Raw genomic sequence first — 21,528 nt, 5'->3', positions numbered from 1 at the left:
ATACATTATTATTTTTATTGCTTAATTCATTCATTTAGGTTTCCAAAGAAGATGCAAATAATTAACAGCAGTGCATTAAACACACTGCTTTAATTAGTGACTTGCTAACTAAATATCACTGAACAGCTGTAAAGACGTCACAATTCATCCACAAACTTGGGATAATCTATGGTTTATTTTCTTTTTTTTTAAAATAATTATAATTTGTTACAATGAATCAGTGATTACAAGCAACATACTAATAAAGGGCCAAATTACGAGTGGAGTGCTAATTATCGCTCATGCACTAACTGTGCTCGACTTCGGCTTTTTGTGTGTTTTCACTTGCGCGCTTACCGGACGCACGCAAAAAGTCGAAGTTACAATATCGCAATAGCTTAACATACTCTCCCAAAGACTTCAATGGAGCGTGAAAAGTGTGTGGGGGGGAAACTAACACTTTACTCGCACGCAAAGCTGATCGCATTTTGTCAAGTGCACTAACTCAACATGAAATATTAATATTTCACATTCTAATGTTCTTCATATAGAAGAATGTTTTATTTATTCATAAATATATATATATATATATATATATATATATATATATATGTGATGGTTTTTAGGTAAAATACATACAGTGTGTATTGAAAAGAATCACCCCCTTGAAAATAATCACATTTTGTTGCTTTGCAGCCTGAAATAAAGACAGATACAGTTTTTGTTTATCCAGTTGTAATTACTCAGTGTAACATATAACATCCAAGTGAAAGATATTACACCAACATGTCAGGCAAAAATATAGACAATTAAAAAACAGAATCACTGATTTGGAAAAAGGATCACCCCCTTGTGTCAGTATTTTGTTGAACGACCTTTTGCTTTAATTACAGCCTTTAGTCTGTTGGGCTATGTCTGTCTCTACTAACTTTGCACATCTAGACTGTGCAATATTTGTCCTCTCTTTTTCATCTGCTCCAGTTCCGTTACATTTGATGGTGACTGTTTGTGGACTGCAGTCTTCAAGTCATGCCACAGGTATTTAATGGGGTTTAAGTCTGGGCTCTGACTAGGCCATGCAAGGACATTCACCTTTTTCTCCTTCAACCACTGTGTGGTCATTTTTGCTGTGTGCTTTGGGTCATTGTCATTTTGGAAGGTAAACCTTCTTCCCATTGACAACTTCCTGGCAGAGGGCAGCAGATTTTGCTCAAGAATTTGACTGTATTGGACATAGATTCCTATGTTTTTCACATAGAAAATAATGTACTATTTATTATTAAATATATATTTCTATATATATTTGATACTGTTCATGTAAAATACATATCTATAACTATATATCTATTATAATAGATATGGAGGTATAGGTATATACATATACAGTATCTCACAAACGTGAGTACACCGCTCACATTTTTGTAAATATTTTATTATATCTTTTCATGTGACAACACTGAAGAAATGACACTTTGCTACAATGTAAAGTAGTGAGTGTACAGCCTTATAACAGTGTAAATTTGCTGTCCCCTCAAAATAACTCAACACACAGCCATTAATGTCTAAACCGTTGCCAACAAAGGTGAGTACACCCCTAAGTGGAAATGTCCAAATTGTGCCCAAAGTGTCAATATTATGTGTGGCCACCATTATTTTCCAGCACTGCCTTAACCCTCTTGGGCATGGAGTTCACCAGAGCTTCACAGGTTGTCACTGGAGTCAAAATTAAATTAAAAAACTGGTTAATTGCACACATCTCTTGATTTGATATTATTAATGTGAAAAAATGCCAAACATGTTAGGCAGGCATCAATAATATTTAAAAGGATACTAAAGCCAATTTTTTTCTTTCATGATTCAGATAGAGTATGCAATTTTATGTAACTTTCTAATTTACTTCTAATATCAATTTTTCTTTGTTCTCTTGTTATCTTTATTTAAAAAGCAGGAATGTAAAGCTTAGGAGCCGGCCCATTTTTGGTTGAAAACCTGGGTTATGCTTGATTATTGGTGGCTAAATGTAGCCACCAATAAGCAAGCGCTATCCAGGTTGCTGAACTTAAAATGCGAAAGACTGTACGTTTTACATTCCTGCTTATTAAATAAAGATAGCAAGAGAACAAAGAAAAATTGATGATAGGAGTAAATTAGAAAGTTGCTTAAAATTGTATGCTCTATCTGAATCATGAAAGAAAAGAATTTGGGTTCAGTGTCCCTTTAATACATTAGCTGGCATGTTTACTTTTGCAATGCACGTGTGTGGCAACCCCTGAGAAGGAACTGAAAAAGCCTAAGTGTTCTGCATGTTTACCTAAAACACACATAAGAAAACCTGGTTACACCACATTATCACCTAGATTACGAGTTTTGCGCTATACCTGGTGCGTAAAGAACGCAAAAATGAGCGGTATCGCACTTTCCATAGCGCTGCCATTACAAGTTACTGAAAAACCTCCTTGTGCTGTGCGGTATGGTGCGTTAAGCTCCATACCGCACAAAAGCCAAGGTCTGAGTTTACGTGCTCGTGCACGTTTTCCCCCATAGACGTCAATGGGGAGAAAGTGTAAAAAAAACAACTGCAATAGCAGAATGGCAAAATCGCCATAACGCAACCCCATTGATGTCTATGGGGAAAAGAAAGTTACGTTTAAACCTAACACCCTAACATAAACCCTTAGTCTAAATACCCCTAGTTCGCCGCCCCCCCGGCATCGCCGACACTAATTAAAGTTATTAACCCCTAATCCGCCGGTCCCCGACATCGCCGACACTAAATCAAATTAATAAACCCAAATCTTTGACCATAATATCGCTGACACTAAATAAACTTAATGACCCCTAAACCGCCGGCCCCCCACATCGCCAACACTATATAAACCTATTAAGTCCTAAACGTCCGGTCCCCCACATTGCAACTAGTAAACTAAACCTATTAACCCCTAAACCGTTGGTCCCCCACATTGCAACTCATAAACTAAACCTATTAACCCCTAAGCCGCGAACCCCCCATATCACAACTAATAAACTAAACCTATTAAAAATCCTAAATTACAAATTTAAATAAACCTAACACTAGGAAAAAATTAAAAATATCTAACATTACAAAAAACCCAGCTAAAATTACGAAAAATAAAAAAACACTAAGATTCCAAAAACTAAAAAAGGAAATTATCCAAAATAATAAAAATTACACCTAATCTCCCTATAAAAACAAAAAAGCCCCCCCAAAATAAAAACACCACCTAACATAACAAACCACCAATAGCCCTTAAAAGGGCCTTTTGTAGGGCATTGCCCTAAGTTAAACAGCTCTGTTACCTTGCAAAATTACAAAGTCCTCCCTAAAAGTAAAACCCCCCACCCAACCAACCCCCCAAAATAAAAAAAAAACCTAAGTCTAAAAAAATCCTAAGATACCCATTGCCCCTAAATGGGTATTTGTATGGGCATTGCCCTTAAAAGGGCATTCAGATCTTTTACTGCCCATCCCTAATCTAATCCAGGCGGCAATATCTTCATCCATCGCGGGGGCATCTCCTATCTTAAACCTGGTGGCACATAGCTGTGGAGGCGTGGAGCATCGTCACCGGTGGTGCGGACATCCAGCGTGGAGGATCCTCTTTATACGATCACCGCCGTACACTGAAGCTTGAATGCAAGGTACCCGTTTAAAAATGGGGTACCTTGCATTCCTATTGGCTGAAATGTTCAAATCAGCCAATAGGATGAGAGCTACTGAAATCCTGTTGGCTGATTTGAACAGCCAAAAAAACTAACACTATGAAAAAAACACTAAGATTACAAAAATAAAACCCCGAAATTATCCAAAATAATAAAAATAGCACTTAATCTAATAGCCCTATAAAAACAAAAAAGCGCCCTCAAAATAAAAACACCCCCTAACCTAGCAACCTAAAAGAAGTGTCTTGTAATTACAAGGTGTTTACTGTATAAATAGTTAATCTGTGCATTGGAACTGCACTGCATTGCATATTTATTTAGCATTGACAGAGTTTAAACAGAGCTGGCAGAGCAATTATCAGTACTGGCTATTAGTCTATAATAACATGGCTTGTTATACTGGTGATAACCAGTTGATCGCTATCCGCCAGCTGTTGTATTGCAGTTTTAGCACACAAACTTATAATAACCACATTTTACACATATAGTAAAGATTTACTTTAGTTACTATAGCAATTCCACAAAATATGTATCCTGATGTCATGCAGTCTTCCTGTACTAGCATATTTGCATAATTAAAATACTGAGTTGATGAATGGCTTGTAGGCGTGTGCTATTTGCAGACGGAATTCCATTTAAAGGGACATTCCAGACAAAATTGGAATCCACATGGCTGTATTTCAGTTTTAGCAAAAATGCTTCTAATAAAAGCTATAGGTTCTTTTAAAGTGTATTTAAGTATGCACCGTGCACCTGCATTTTAAACACAGCACTTGTTTAGAGAGCCTAAGGTGCTTGTATCATCTGGTAATGACTCAATATGTTTGCTGACATGATACAAGCCCCACTGGTGCTCTGAGCAGCTGCAGTATTTAAATGCTGGTTCACTGTGAATATCTAGCTAAGCTTCACAGGCACATGCAGAGAAAAATGTTAACACTAAAACAGTGAGAAAATTTCTTATAAGCATTTTTGTTAATAAATGTATATTGCATATGTTTCTATTCAAATATGTAATTAATTTATGTGCATTTAAATTTTGACTGGAACGTCCCTTTAACACAGATTTATTTGGTATTTTACTTGACATTTGTCAAAGGACAGGGATAAATTTTTATCAGCATCCATTGTCCACACTACACAAAGTATTGGTGCACACCAGAAAAGCTCTTTCAAGTCCCCAATTTTATGCATGGATCTAGAAAAAATGATTTGTAGGATAAATATATAAACATAAATAAATAAAGCACCTCTATTCCCCAGCTCCGCTGCGCTGGAGAAACTCACCCCACCAGTGACCAGAAATTGAACTCATCACTAAAGGTTCTGATTCCGTGAAAGTGCAACTCCTTAATGCAGGACACTCTAGAACTGCCCAAGGTCCAAGAAAATTCATCCCGAAGGATCGATAAATGAACTAGAAAAACATAATTCTATTATTCAACAAGTGCGCAACTTCCGAGGAAGTGCCCACGCAACCTAAATTGCAAGTATCGGTTCCAGAGAAGAACGTTCATAAAAACGAAATTCTAACAGATAGGAGCTTAAGAAAAAACATATTAACCACATCCATCCGGATCAAAAAATAAAATGAAGGCAGCACCCATCGGGTGAGCGCCCAAGGTGAAAGAGGACAAAAACGGACCAGCCGATTAAAAGCCCCATTCACCCAAGCTCAGAACTGGAACCGAAAAACAAAGAAAAAGAAAAACGGCGACGTTAAGGAGATTGGCTTCATCCCCAAACATCATATCCATTTTGCCATCCAGCTTCTAAGGCCTCGGCTCCCACCGCCCGCTAGGACTGGGATCCTCCAACATTGCCAAAACATGTCTTAAAAGAACACGAAGGCGAGCCAGCCTATAACGGATGGCAAAATCATCCCTCGCCGGATCAACTGAAGACCCTGGCCCCGAGATAGGGGCCCCTGAAGCCTCAGGGGCCCACGCTTCCCTAGAAGGCCGAACTGAATCGGGCGATCCCACGCTTGACGGGCCCTAGTTAACGGAACACGGACAGTATCTTAGAAATATTTGACTTGGGAGATATATATGATTCAGTGCCATAGAAATGGCCATGCGGAACCCTGCCGTAACCGCTGGGGGAAACAAGCCACCCTCCGGAGAAAGAGTAAAGGCCATAGGGACACCTGCTTGTGTAGCCAGGAAATGGACTGGGGCACTCGCTTCATGGGTTATGGAAACCTTGGAGGCGGACAGCTCAACACACTCTAAGCTCCCTGCTTCGGGAGAAGAGAGTACTATAGAACGGCAATCGGAACATAAATGATGGGCATTGAATTCTCTGGCCATTTCATATTCATCACAAGACACATCCTCCGTATCGGAGGCATCCGTGTCTCGCATATCAGAATCGTCCATAATCTTGGGATTACAAAAATGACAAAAAACTAACTGGCACCCTTTAACAACTCCAATGGCTGGGGCACTCTCAACCTCCTGTGAACATGACAACCCAAAAGCAAGTCTCTCTCGGTCGCACACAGTCAGCATACAGAAGTGAGAAACAACGTAACCGCACCCGTCACAAGGTGCACCGTGCCAGTCACGAAAAGGGTGCGCAATCTTAAAAGATTGCGTCATTAAAGAAGGCCGTTATGTTCCGTAAAGGCCGTGAGCCTAAGTATAGCTACACATTTGCAGATAGAACCATATAACAAACATGATTAAAAGTCCCCCCTGTTCAATAACCCCCCTCAGGAGATATTAACCTATGACTCCTTATTAAGATAAAAGGAGTCCCACTGGGATCCTACCTTGTTTCATTAACTTTACATTCACATATCGAAATAAAATGAAACGATCTTACCGGAATCTAAGCCGTGGAAAAGGAACACGGCCCATCAAGTGTGATAGTAGCCTCACTTCTGACATGTACTTGAGTGAAGAAAGGTATGCAGCGAGGAGCTGTTAATATGAGTCGGGATGGGTTCGCAGGAAAACTCTCCCTGCATCTTCAGACTCTAACTTTCATCCATGCTCTCACTGAGAGGCTAAAAGGATTACTTAAAACTCCAGTCCCATTGCAAAGAGTACTACCTTCGATAAGAGACTATCTCGAACTTCTGACACTTCTCTGCCAACCTCCTGTGACGAAAGGCAAAGAAGGAGTGGGGCAGGTAATTAAGCCTTTGGCTGGGGAGTCTTTGCCTCCTCCTGGTGGCCAGGTTCTGTATTTCCCAAAAGTAATGAATGCAGCTGTGGACTCTTCCTATTTAAGAATAAAAGGGTAAAGGAAATAGTTGTAAACAATTTAATACACTCCAGCAGGTAAAGTGGATCATTGGGAACAAATTAAAAGGGGAGACATTTTTTGAGTAAACTGTCCCTTTAAGGATGAATGTTTTTCACAGTTTCCGTGCTAAAATTACAGAGGAAATTTTTGCTCAGTGTTGGTTTCACAACAGACAAACATGGTCTTCTTGTCATACCTTATAAAATAACAATAGGAATTTAATAATTAAAAAGGGGGAATTTATTTATACAAAACTAGTGTATAAAAAATACCTCAAAATAGATTCATTATTTTGTCCTGGTTTTAGGAATATCCCATATGTCTAGATTTACAAGTAATTTATAGAAAATATATGCCAAATACCACAAAGATTGAATTATTAGTTTAATGCTAAGATTTGGTATACTTGGACTGTAAGTTTAATAGTGGTCAACAAATCCAAAACCGCTACATAAAAGTATTTATTTGTAGAATCTAGACACCCCAGAATATTTACCTAGAGGCGTTTTGACTCTTTAAATTTAAAGGGACATGAAACCCAAAAATTTTCTTTCATGATTTGAAAGAGAATACAATTTTAAACAACATTCCAATTTATTGTATTATTTAATTTGCTTCATTCTTCAGATATCCTTTGTTGAAGAAATAGCATTGCACATAAGTGAGCCAATCATACAAGGCATCTATGTGCAGCCACCAATCAGAAGCTACTGGGCCTATTTAGATATACTTTTCAACATAGGATATCAAGCTAATGAAGCAAATTAGATGACAGAAGTAAATTGGAAAGTTGTTTAAAATTGCACGCTCTTTCTAAATCATGAAAGAAAAAAAAAAGGGTTTCATGTCCTTTTAACATTTTAATCTCCAATGGCAGAAAATAAAATTTAGGAATTAAAAACACTTTATTGAAATAAAATTATCAAACAAATGCTGAACATTGGCAACAGTATTTGGGTATTTTCAGCACCGGATTTATTTGTGTGAAAGTGGAACATGCAAAGATCTGTGCAAATCCAGATCATTGCATGTTGCACTTTCAAACGAATAAATCCGCTGCCGGCGGCCATATACAAAATTATACCCATGTCTAATGTTCGCTATGAAAATAACAGGGGGCTAGAGAGAGTTGTAGCACAGTGATGTACAGTTTTTTGTAGTATTTATATACGTGAGATTATTTTAATTCTGGAACATAATTTAATACTAGCCCCCATTGTATGTGGGAATTGTATAATTTTCTCAAGCCAGTGTGTCAGGACAAGTAGATTGCAACGAGTACATTTAAAAAATAAAAATAATAAAAAAAAATCCCCACCCCTGTCATCTTTCAAATGAACTCCTCCTTTAATTATAGGGAAACAAGGATCTCACTAATTAGGATTTCAACAAAGTAAAACACTTTGCTAGAGAGGTTTTCAGCCAACCAACTCCTGGAATTTGTCAACATAGTTCATCTACTGGGGCTTTTGGACTCTCTTCCAAACTTACCCTCATTAAACTTTAAACTGCGTAAGTTGTTCTTTAATTTGTCTAGCCAGTAAACAGATATTACAGATAGACTAAATGCCATCAATGAGAGAAAACCAACCTATTTGGTAATGGAATTTATTTTTTGGTTAATAGTCAATATGGGCTCTTCCACTGGAAAGGTTCTGCAGTAGGCATAACGTGCCCTTGAGGAGAGAGTTCCTGTGAGCAGCATTCTTTCTTGTTCATTGCAAAACATTGTTAATGTACCATTTATTAGATCTTAAATCTTGTGTGCACAACATATTATTAGGGCATGGGATTTGTAAGAAATACCCAGTAAATACAAGAAATTAGCTTGGGTTAATCAATTTGAAAAATCACCCAAATTATATTACAATATTTCCCTTATATTTTCCCCCGATTCAGTAAACGCATAAAAAACAAGAAAAAAACCTAAGGGAACAGGATTTTTAAAGATCTAAATAAAAGTAAAACATTCAATGGTCAAAAAGAAAGTCAAGAGAGATAATTTATTCAATATTGATAATGAATACTAATATAGTTGAATTCAGGTTTCTTCAGTTATCCAATAATATTAATTCATGACTCATGATTAATAATTACATAGAAATTTGATTAATTTTATAATTAAACATATGTAAATCTCCAAACACATAGTAATTGTGTGTGCAATGCTTCATTATTCAAAATGTGGTTTGAACTATTTACTAACTACTTACTAAATTAAAAAACAATATAGTTCTAGCCATGTGAAATGAGTATGCGCACTTTAAGATTAAAATTAGTACACAAAAAAACACCTTTTGAACGGTCAAAGTTGAAATGACAGTCCAAATAGTCAAAAAAAGAAAAGAAGTAATTAAAGGGACAGTCAACACCAGAATTTTTGTTGTTTAAAAAACATAATTTATGTAAGAACTTACCTGATAAATTCATTTCTTTCATATTAGCAAGAGTCCATGAGCTAGTGACGTATGGGATATACATTCCTACCAGGAGGGGCAAAGTTTCCCAAACCTCAAAATGCCTATAAATACACCCCTCACCACACCCACAATTCAGTTTAACGAATAGCCAAGAAGTGGGGTGATAAGAAAGGAGCAAAAGCATGAAAAATAAGGAATTTTAATAATTGTGCTTTATACAAAAAAATCATAACCACCACAAAAAGGGTGGGCCTCATGGACTCTTGCTAATATGAAAGAAATGAATTTATCAGGTAAGTTATTACATAAATTATGTTTTCTTTCATGTAATTAGCAAGAGTCCATGAGCTAGTGACGTATGGGATAGCATATACCCAAGATGTGGAACTTCCACGCAAGAGTCACTAGAGAGGGAGGGATAAAATAAAGACAGCCAATTCAGCTGAAAAAATAATCCACAACCCAAATCAAAAAGTTTAAATCTTATAATGAAAAAAACTGAAATTATAAGCAGAAGAATCAAACTGAAACAGCTGCCTGAAGTGCTTTTCTACCAAAAACCGCTTCAGAAGAAGAAAAAACATCAAAATGGTAGAATTTAGTAAAAGTATGCAAAGAAGACCAAGTTGCTGCTTTGCAAATTTGATCAACAGAAGCTTCATTCCTAAAAGCCCAGGAAGTAGAAACTGACCTAGTAGAATGAGCCGTAATCCTTTGAGGCGGGGACTTACCCGACTCTACATAAGCATGATGAATCAAAGACTTTAACCAAGATGCCAAGGAAATGGCAGAAGCCTTCTGACCTTTCCTGGAACCAGAAAAGATAACAAATAGACTAGAAGTCTTTCTAAAAACCTTTAGTAGCTTCAACATAATATTTCAAAGCTCTTATTACATCCAAAGAATGTAAAGCTCTCTCCATAGAATTCTTAGGATTAGGACACAATGAAGGGACAACAATTTCTCTACTAATGTTGTTAGAATTCACAACCTTAGGTAAAAATTTAAATGAAGTCCGCAACACTGCCTTATCCTGATGAAAAATCAGAAAAGGAGATTCACAAGAAAGAGCAGATAACTCAGAAACTCTTCTAGCAGAAGAGATGGCCAAAAGGAACAACACTTTCCAAGAAAGTAATTTAATATCCAGAGAATGCATAGGTTCAAACGGAGGAGCCTGTAAAGTCCTCAGAACCAAATTAAGACTCCAAGGAGGAGAGATTGACTTAATGACAGGCTTGATACGAACTAAAGCCGGTACAAAACAATGAATATCAGGATGATTAGCAATCTTTCTGTGAAAAAGAACAGAAAGAGCAGAGATTTGACCTTTCAAAGAGCTTGCAGACAAACCTTTATCCAAACCATCCTGAAGAAACTGTAAAATTCTAGGAATTCTAAAAGAATGCCAAGAGAATTTATGAGAAGAACACCAAGAAATGTAAGTCTTCCAGACTCGGTAATAAATCTTTCTAGACACAGATTTACGAGCCTGTATCATAGTATTAATCACTGAGTCAGAGAAACCTCTATGACTAAGCACTAGGAGTTCAATCTCCATACCTTCAAATTTAATGATTTGAGATCCTGATGGAAAAATGGGCCTTGAGATAGAAGGTCTGGCCTTAACTGAAGTGTCCAAGGTTGGCAACTTGCCATCCGAACGAGATCCGCATACCAAAACCTGTGAGGCCATGTTGGAGCCACCAGCAATACAAACGAACGTTCCATTAGAATTTTGGAAATCACTTTTGGAAGAAGAACTAGAGGCGGAATGATATAAGCAGGTTGATAATTCCAAGGAAGCGACAACGCGTCCACTGCTTCCGCCTGAGGATCCCTGGATCTGGACAGATACCTGGGAAGTTTCTTGTTTAGATGAGAGGCCATCAGATCTATTTCTGGAAGTCCCCAGATTTGAACAATCTGAAGAAATACCTCTGGTTGAAGAGACCATTCGCCCGGATGTAACGTCTGGCGACTGAGATAATCCGCTTCCCAATTGTCTACACCTGGGATGTGAACCGCAGAGATTAGACAGGAGCTGGATTCCGCCCATACAAGTATCCGAGATACTTCTTTCATAGCTTGAGGACTGTGAGTCCCACCTTGATGATTGACATATGCCACGGTTGTGACATTGTCTGTCTGAAAACAAATAAACGATTCTTTCTTTAGAAGAAGCCAGAACTGAAGAGCTCTGAAAATCGTACGGAGTTCCAAAATGTTGATTGGTAATTTTGCCTCCTGAAATTCCCAAACCCCCTGCGCTGTCAGAGATCCCCATACAGCTCCCAAACCTGAAGACTCGCATCTGTTGAGATCACAGTCCAGGTTGGACGAACAAAAGAGGCCCCTTGAATTAGACGATGGTGATTCAACTACCAAGTCAGAGAAGATCGAACATTGGGATTTAAGGATATTAATTGTGATATCTTTGTATAATCCCTGCACCACTGGTTCAGCATACAAAGCTGGAGAGGTCTCATGTGAAAACGAGCAAAAGGGATTGCGTCCGATGCAGCAGTCATGAGACCTAGAATTTCCATGCACAAAGCTACCGAAGGGAATGATTGAGACTGAAGGTTTCGACAAGCTGAAACCAACTTCAGACGTCTCTTTTCTGTTAGAGACAAAGTCATGGACACTGAATCTATTTGAAAACCCAAAAAGGTTACCTTTGTCTGAGGAATCAAGGAACTCTTTGGTAAATTGATCCTCTAACCATGTCTTTGAAGAAACAACACAAGTTGATTCATATGAGATTCTGCAGAATGTAAAGACTGAGCAAGTACCAAGATATCGTCCAAATAAGGAAATGCCGCAATACCCTGTTCTCTGATTACAGAGAGAAGGGCACCGAGAACCCTTGAAAAGATCCTTGGAGCTGTTGCTAGGCCAAACGGAAGGGCAACACACTGGTAATGCTTGTCTAGAAAAGAGAATCTCAGGAACTGAAAGTGATCTGGATGAATTGGAATATGAAGATATGCATCCTGTAAGTCTATTGTAGACATATAATGCCCTTGCTGAACAAAAGGCAGAATAGTCCTTATAGTCACCATTTTGAATGTTGGTATCCTTACATAACAATTCAATATTTTTAGATCCAGAACTGGTCGGAAGGAATTCTCCTTCTTTGGTACAATGAATAGATTTGAGTAAAACCCCAGACCCCGTTCCAGAACTGGAACTGGCACAATTACCCCAGCCAACTCTAGGTCTGAAACACATTTCAGAAACGCCTGAGCCTTTACTGGAATGCGTGAGAGAAAAAATCTTCTCACAGGCGGCCTTACCTTGAAACCTATTCTGTACCCTTGTGAAACAATGTTCTGAATCCAAAGACTGTGAATCGAATTGATCCAAATATCTTTGAAAAATCGTAACCTGCCCCCTACCAGCTGTGCTGGAATGGGGGCTGCATCTTCATACGGATTTGGGAGCTGGTTTTGACTTTCTAAAAGGCTTGGATTTATTCCACACTGGAGAAGGTTTCCAAACGGAAACCGATCCTTTAGGGGAAGGGTCAGACGAAAGGAACGAAAACGATTAGCAGCCCTATATTTACCTTTAGATTTTTTGTCCTGAGGCAAAAAGGTTCCTTTCCCCACAGTAACAGTTGAAATTATAGAATCCAACTGTGAACCAAATAATTTATTACCTTTGAAAGAAAGAAAAAGCAATGTTGATTTAGAAGTCATATCTGCATTCCAAGATTTAAGCCATAAAGCTCTTCTAGCTAAAATAGCTAAAGACATATACCTGACATCAATTCTAATGATATCAAAAATGGCATCACAAACAAAGTTATTAGCATGTTGAAGAAGTTTAACAATGCTATAAGCATTATGGTCTGACACTTGTTGCGCTAAAGCCTCCAACCAGAAAGTGGAAGCTACAGCAACATCAGCCAAAGAAATAGCAGGTCTAAGAAGATTACCTGAACATAAATAAGCTCTCCTTAGAAAGGATTCAAGCTTCCTATCTAAAGGATCCTTAAAGGAAGTACTATCCACCGTAGGAATAGTAGTACGTTTAGCAAGAGTAGAGATAGCCCCATCAACTTTAGGGATTTTGTCCCAAAATTCTAATCTATCAGATGGTACAGGGTACAATTTCTTAAACCTTGGAGAAGGAGTAAATGAAGTACCCAGACTATTCCATTCCCTAGAAATTACTTCTGAAATAGCATCAGGAACTGGAACAACTTCTGGAATAACTACATGAGGTTTAAAAACCGAATTTAAACGCTTAGTAGATTTAGTATCAAGAGGACTAGACTCCTCCATATCTAATTCAATCAACACTTCTTTAAGTAAAGAACGAATAAACTCCATCTTAAATAAATATGAAGATTTATCAGTGTCAATATCTGAGGCAGAATCTTCTGAACCAGATCGATCCTCATCAGAAACAGATAAGTCAGAATGATGGCGGTCACTTAAAAATTCATCTGAAATATGAGAAGCTTTAAAAGACCTTTTACATTTACTGGAAGGAGGAATAACAGACAGAGCCTTCCTAATAGAATTAGAAACAAATTCTTTTACATTAACAGGAACATCCTGAACATTAGATGTTGAAGGAAAAACAACAGGTAAAGGATTATTACTAATGGAGACACTATCTGCGTTAGAAAGTTTATCATGACAACTAACACAAACTACAGCCGGAGGAACAGTTACCAAAAGTTTACAACAAATGCACTTAACTTTGGTAGAACCAGCATCAGGCAGCGTCTTTCCAGAAGTAGATTCTGATCCAGGGTCAGGTTGTGACATCTTGCAATATGTAATAGAAAAAACAACATATAAAGCAAAATTATCAAATTCCTTAAATGACAGTTTCAGGAATGGGAAAAAATGCAAAATAAACAAGCCTCTAGCAACCAGAAGCAATGAAAAAGTGAAACTTAAATAATGTGAAAAAAAGGTGGAAACAAGTATGACGCCCACATTTTTTGGCGCCAAGTATGACGCCCACATTATTGGCGCCAAGTACAATGCCCATATTTTTTGGCGCCAAGTATGACGCCACATCCTCTGACGCCGAAAATGACGCCCACATTTTTTGGCGCAAAAAAACGTCTGTAACACACATACGTCAAAAAATGACGCAACCATGAACAAATTTCCGGCGTCAACTATGGCGCCGGAAATGACAAAATTTTGAGCCAAAAAAGTTTGCGCCAAGAATGACGCAATAAATTGAAGCATTTTCTGCCCCCGCGAGCCTAGCAGCCCGCAGGGAAAAAAGTCAATTGAAAATTTTTAAGGTAAGAAAAAAATATTTATTCATATGCATTATCCCAAATAATGAAACTGACAGTCTGAATGAAGGAATACTGATTATCCTGAATCATGGCAAATATAAGTTTAAACACATATATTTAGAACTTTACATATAAAGTGCCCAACCATAGCTTAGAGTGTCATAAATAAAATAAGACTTACTTACCCTAAGACACTCATCTACATATAGTAGATAGCCAAACCAGTACTGAAACGAGAACCAGTAGAGGTAATGCTATATAAGAGTATATCGTCGATCTGAAAAGGGAGGTAGGAGAAGAAATCTCTACGACCGATAACAGAGAACCTATGAAATAGATCCCCTAGAGGAAGACCATTGTATTCAAATAGGCAATACTCTTTTCACATCTCTCTGACATTCACTGCACTCTGAGAGGAAAACCGGGCTTCAGCCTGCTGCGAAGCGCATATCAACGTAGAATCTAGCACAAACTTACTTCACCACCTCCATGGGAGGCAAAGTTTGTAAAACTGAATTGTGGGTGTGGTGAGGGGTGTATTTATAGGCATTTTAAGGTTTGGGAAACTTTGCCCCTCCTGGTAGGAATGTATATCCCATACGTCACTAGCTCATGGACTCTTGCTAATTACATGAAAGAAAGAAAGATAATCCCTTTATTACCCATTCCCCAGTTTTGCATAACCAACACATTTATAATAATACATGTTTTACCTCTGTAATTACCTTGTGTCTAAGCTTCTGCTGACTGTTCCCTTATTTAAGCTCCTCTTTTGACAGATTTTCATTTTAGCCAATCAGTGCTCACTCCTAGGTCACTTCACATGCATGAGCTCAAAGTTATCTATATGAAACACATGAACTAATGCCCTCTAGTGGTCAAAATGCATTCAGATTAGAGGCAGTCTTCAAGGTCTAAGAAACAGAATTTATGTTTACCTGATAAATTACTTTCTCCAACGGTGTGTCCGGTCCACGGCGTCATCCTTACTTGTGGGATATTCTCTTCCCCAACAGGAAATGGCAAAGAGCCCAGCAAAGCTGGTCACATGATCCCTCCTAGGCTCCGCCTACCCCAGTCATTCGACCGACGTTAAGGAGGAATATTTGCATAGGAGAAATCATATGGTACCGTGGTGACTGTAGTTAAAGAAAATAAAATATCAGACCTGATTAAAAAAACCAGGGCGGGCCGTGGACCGGACACACCGTTGGAGAAAGTAATTTATCAGGTAAACATAAATTCTGTTTTCTCCAACATAGGTGTGTCCGGTCCACGGCGTCATCCTTACTTGTGGGAACCAATACCAAAGCTTTAGGACACGGATGAAGGGAGGGAGCAAATCAGGTCACCTAAATGGAAGGCACCACGGCTTGCAAAACCTTTCTCCCAAAAATAGCCTCAGAAGAAGCAAAAGTATCAAACTTGTAAAATTTGGTAAAAGTGTGCAGTGAAGACCAAGTCGCTGCCCTACATATCTGATCAACAGAAGCCTCGTTCTTGAAGGCCCATGTGGAAGCCACAGCCCTAGTGGAATGAGCTGTGATTCTTTCGGGAGGCTGCCGTCCGGCAGTCTCGTAAGCCAATCTGATGATGCTTTTAATCCAAAAAGAGAGAGAGGTAGAAGTTGCTTTTTGACCTCTCCTTTTACCGGAATAAACAACAAACAAGGAAGATGTTTGTCTAAAATCCTTTGTAGCATCTAAATAGAATTTTAGAGCGCGAACAACATCCAAATTGTGCAACAAACGTTCCTTCTTTGAAACTGGTTTCGGACACAGAGAAGGTACGATAATCTCCTGGTTAATGTTTTTGTTAGAAACAACTTTCGGAAGAAAACCAGGTTTAGTACGCAAAACCACCTTATCTGCATGGAACACCAGATAAGGAGAAGAACACTGCAGAGCAGATAATTCTGAAACTCTTCTAGCAGAAGAAATTGCAACCAAAAACAAAACTTTCCAAGATAATAATTTAATATCAACGGAATGCAAGGGTTCAAACGGAACCCCCTGAAGAACTGAAAGAACTAAATTGAGACTCCAGGGAGGAGTCAAAGGTTTGTAAACAGGCTTGATTCTAACCAGAGCCTGAACAAAGGCTTGAACATCTGGCACAGCTGCCAGCTTTTTGTGAAGTAACACCGACAAGGCGGAAATCTGTCCCTTCAGGGAACTTGCAGATAATCCTTTTTCCAATCCTTCTTGAAGGAAGGATAGAATCCTAGGAATCTTAACCTTGTCCCAAGGGAATCCTTTAGATTCACACCAACAGATATATTTTTTCCAAATCTTGTGGTAAATCTTTCGAGTTACAGGCTTTCTGGCCTGAACAAGAGTATCGATAACAGAATCTGAGAATCCTCGCTTCGATAAAATCAAGCGTTCAATCTCCAAGCAGTCAGCTGGAGTGAAACCAGATTCGGATGTTCGAACGGACCCTGAACAAGAAGGTCTCGTCTCAAAGGTAGCTTCCAAGGTGGAGCCGATGACATATTCACCAGATCTGCATACCAAGTCCTGCGTGGCCACGCAGGAGCTATCAAGATCACCGACGCCCTCTCCTGATTGATCCTGGCTACCAGCCTGGGGATGAGAGGAAACGGCGGGAACACATAAGCTAGTTTGAAGGTCCAAGGTGCTACTAGTGCATCCACTAGAGCCGCCTTGGGATCCCTGGATCTGGACCCGTAGCAAGGAACTTTGAAGTTCTGACGAGAGGCCATTAGATCCATGTCTGGAATGCCCCACAGCTGAGTGACTTGGGCAAAGATTTCCGGATGGAGTTCCCACTCCCCCGGATGCAATGTCTGACGACTCAGAAAATCCGCTTCCCAATTTTCCACTCCTGGGATGTGGATAGCAGACAGGTGGCAGGAGTGAGACTCCGCCCATAGAATGATTTTGGTCACTTCTTCCATCGCTAGGGAACTCCTTGTTCCCCCCTGATGGTTGATGTACGCAACAGTCGTCATGTTGTCTGATTGAAACCGTATGAACTTGGTCCTCGCTAGCTGAGGCCAAGCCTTGAGAGCATTGAATATCGCTCTCAGTTCCAGAATATTTATCGGTAGAAGAGATTCTTCCCGAGACCAAAGACCCTGAGCTTTCAGGGATCCCCAGACCGCGCCCCAGCCCATCAGACTGGCGTCGGTCGTGACAATGACCCACTCTGGTCTGCGGAATGTCATCCCTTGTGACAGGTTGTCCAGGGACAGCCACCAACGGAGTGAGTCTCTGGAGCCTTAAAAGTATTGCACACCAAATTTGGAAGCTTTAACCCTTAAAATAACGGAACCGGAGCCGTTTTAAAACTTTAACCCCTTTACAGTCCCTGGTATCTGCTTTGCTGAGACCCAACCAAACCCAAAGGGGAATACGATACCAAATGACGCCTTCAGAAAGTCTTTTCTAAGTATCAGAGCTCCTCTCACATGCGACTGCATGCCATGCCTCTCAAAAACAAGTGCGCCACACCGGCGCGAAAATGAGGCTCTGCTTATGCTTTGGGAAAGCCCCTAAGAAATAAGGTGTCTAATACAGTGCCTGCCGATATTATTATATCAAAATACCCAGATAAAATGATTCCTCAAGGCTAAATATGTGTTAATAATGAATCGATTTAGCCCAGAAAAGTCTACAGTCTTAATAAGCCCTTGTGAAGCCCTTATTTACGATCGTAATAAACATGGCTTACCGGATCCCATAGGGAAAATGACAGCTTCCAGCATTACATCGTCTTGTTAGAATGTGTCATACCTCAAGCAGCAAGAGACTGCACACTGTTCCCCCAACTGAAGTTAATTGCTCTCAACAGTCCTGTGTGGAACAGCCATGGATTTTAGTTACGGTTGCTAAAATCATTTTCCTCATACAAACAGAAATCTTCATCTCTTTTCTGTTTCTGAGTAAATAGTACATACCAGCACTATTTCAAAATAACAAACTCTTGATTGAATAATAAAAACAACAGTTAAACACTAAAAAACTCTAAGCCATCTCCGTGGAGATGTTGCCTGTACAACGGCAAAGAGAATGACTGGGGTAGGCGGAGCCTAGGAGGGATCATGTGACCAGCTTTGCTGGGCTCTTTGCCATTTCCTGTTGGGGAAGAGAATATCCCACAAGTAAGGATGACGCCGTGGACCGGACACACCTATGTTGGAGAAAATTAGCATATAAACCTCCTAGGTTTAGATTTCAACTAAGAATACCAAGAGAACAAAGCAAATTTGGTAATAAAAGTAAATTAGGAAGTTGTTTAAAATTACATACCCTATTTTAAATCGAGAACATTTTTTTTGCACTTGACTGTCCCTTTAAATGAAGAAACACCCACTAATGATTTTACTGATTGATTGGAATACTGTTATTGAATTGTCGCCATGCAGTGGGGTTTTTATGTGACACAAATTTATTTACCCCCCCCCACCCAATTATCTTATTTCAGGGTTGGCAAAAGGTTTGTAATGGAACTGAATTCAAAGACCTAGTGATAACCCACTCAATAAGGCCATTGGGTGGATTTAAATTAATTCCTCACAGCATTTCCTGGAGGCTCTCTGAGGCTGGGAGGTAAGTGGCACTTGTGGGTGTTGGCCACAAGTGTTGCCAGTGGGTCTATGACCAAAGGGGCAAGCTGCTTGGTTGTGCAGTGGAAGGGTTTCTGGAGTAGACCGTCACTTTAATACCATATTAAGGTCAGTGAAACAACTACATTGAAACAAACTAGAACATACAAGCCCATACCAATAACTAGGCTATCTCTAGATGATTTCATGAAAAAGTATATTGCATAATTAGAAACATTTTAGAGAAGGGCCACAGGACTAATTAAGGGAATGGAGGTTTTAAATATGAGGAGAGGTTAGCCAAATTGTGCCTCTAAAAAAAGGAGGTGATATGATTACTTTATACAAACATATTCAAAGCCCCTATACAGAGTTGGCAAAAATGCTGTTCTTTTCAAGGCAATTGTTTGAGACAGGTGGTCATAAGAGCAATCAACTTGTGGAACTCCTTGCCTAAGGAGGTAGTGAATAACAATACCTTAAATACATTTTAAAATAGCTTAGATACATTTTTCGCTGAAAACAGAAATCAAGGCTATGACAGAAACCTATTTTCAACTCTCTTTTCTCAATTAGTCACACAGGTCCGGGACAACCTTTATGTGTATATTATATGATTGCCATTACCATTTATTACATAGCAACTCCAGATACGTTTTTGTATATATACCTATCCAGCCGTGACTTTAAAATATGGAAACGCTCTTCTCTTAGGCTTCCCCCAAACAGCTCTCCTATTCCTGGTACAAGGAGATCCACCGCAGCAGCCTGGCATAGAAATTGATGCAGTTAAGAGAAAAAAACACGACATGGAAACAAACTTTCTGTAAACGTTAGACATATTTATTAGTAGAGGGTAAGCTCTCCAGAACAGAGCTCTTCTTCTCCTGTATTAATTTGCTTTATGTATCCGAAATGTTTTTTTTACCATAAATCAAGTAATACTGACTCACATACTTTACAGTATGTACTTACAAAAAAGTAAATTAAGTAGAATAAAACAGAAAAGTATTCTATGTGAAAAAAACGTAATGATCTGAAGTCTTATAACGTACATATTACATCCCAGCATAACCCAACATTTACATAATTTGTTTGTAAGAGGAATTGGCATATACCATTTAATCAGATGGTCTATTAATAAAAGTGTGAGCTTTCGAATTCCCATGAGAACTAAAAAGTGCAGACTCCAGACTTCACAACACTGCTACATTCTCAACAGCATTTGTTTGCAGACTCAAAAACATTCATTTATATCTGTGGGTTAAACTGTACCAACACAACTAATAAATGATGTGCATGTGTTTAGCGATGTTCCTTGTAGCTTGATAGTATCTTATTAAAGGCATATGTACAAGGCCCAATGGAGCCTGAAATGGTCATCTAGGGTTGCCATTTTCCATGTTCAGAGGAGGATTGTCTGGTATTTTGGGGCTGGACTGACCTTGTTAGGCGGAATCAGACTGATGTACTTCAGGAGAGTTCTCCTCTGTGAAAAGCACAATTCGGCAAAAAGAGGCTACTCCCAGGTGGTAACTGGGCCATAGAACAAGCTAATGAGCTGTTTATTCCGGGAAGAATGCTTCTATTTCTGAATATATATATATATATATATATATATAACGTCTATAAGAAAATCAATAGTTGAAAGTTAAATGGTTGCACTCAAATGAAAGTCTCAGGAGCACACTGGGGATCGGAAAGTACAACTCTGTTCTGGCTTTCAATCGAGAGCTAACCTGAAGGTGGAAAAGTTTAAATACCGTTGTTATATACACACACACACACATATATACAGTGTTCTCCATAGACAACTTTGACAGCAGGGTGGTATTATAAAGTAGCCAAGTGGGAGCAACGTAATACTTTCTAATATTTTAACATTTTCTGCTATCCAAAGCACAAATTAATTGCATAATTTAACATAACTGTATTTAATTATAATTTGAGCAAGACGTTTAAAAAATATAGAATATTAGCTAATTTAGCTTATTTTTGGCTAAAATTTTAATATATGATCCTTGCCTTGTCCTCGAGAATTTTCTGTAGAACCCTTGAGCTGAGGGAAAAAGGAGGAAACACATATGCAGGGGCATATTTATGCAGAGGCCAACAAGGCCGGTGCCTAGGGTGACAGATTTGAGGGGGCGGCACTGGCACTATGTTGGCAAGGTTGGAGTATTTATTATTTTATTAAAAAAAGAATAAAAAAAATGTTTCCCGTGTGGCGGTCACGTGACCCGGCTTTTGCAAACGTCACGTGACATTTTCCTACTTCCGCCCGCCTTCCCGTCAGCTCACACGCCGCCCACACTGGAGGGAGCAACGTGATCACTGAGCACTGTGAG

The 21,528-nt window shown here is 39.0% G+C and overlaps 1 protein-coding gene across 3 annotated transcripts in view; it reads right to left on the bottom strand.

The window, feature by feature from the left end:
- Positions 1-21,528, bottom strand: part of NARS2 (asparaginyl-tRNA synthetase 2, mitochondrial) — a 192,423-nt gene that overhangs the window by 8,558 nt on the left and 162,337 nt on the right. For 2 of the 3 annotated variants that reach the window (XM_053708676.1, XM_053708675.1), the window contains exon 13: positions 19,851-19,948. The exons of the other annotated variant lie outside the window; for it this stretch is intronic. In XM_053708676.1, the coding sequence (XP_053564651.1) occupies positions 19,851-19,948 (98 nt within the window). The remainder of the gene's footprint in view (positions 1-19,850; positions 19,949-21,528) is intronic. 3 annotated transcript variants of the gene reach the window in all.

This window comes from Bombina bombina, chromosome 3 (genome assembly GCF_027579735.1).
Source record: "Bombina bombina isolate aBomBom1 chromosome 3, aBomBom1.pri, whole genome shotgun sequence".
NCBI lineage: Eukaryota > Metazoa > Chordata > Amphibia > Anura > Bombinatoridae > Bombina > Bombina bombina.
The sequence above is the reverse complement of the archived record's forward strand: the minus strand, read 5'-3'. Positions and strand labels throughout refer to the sequence as shown.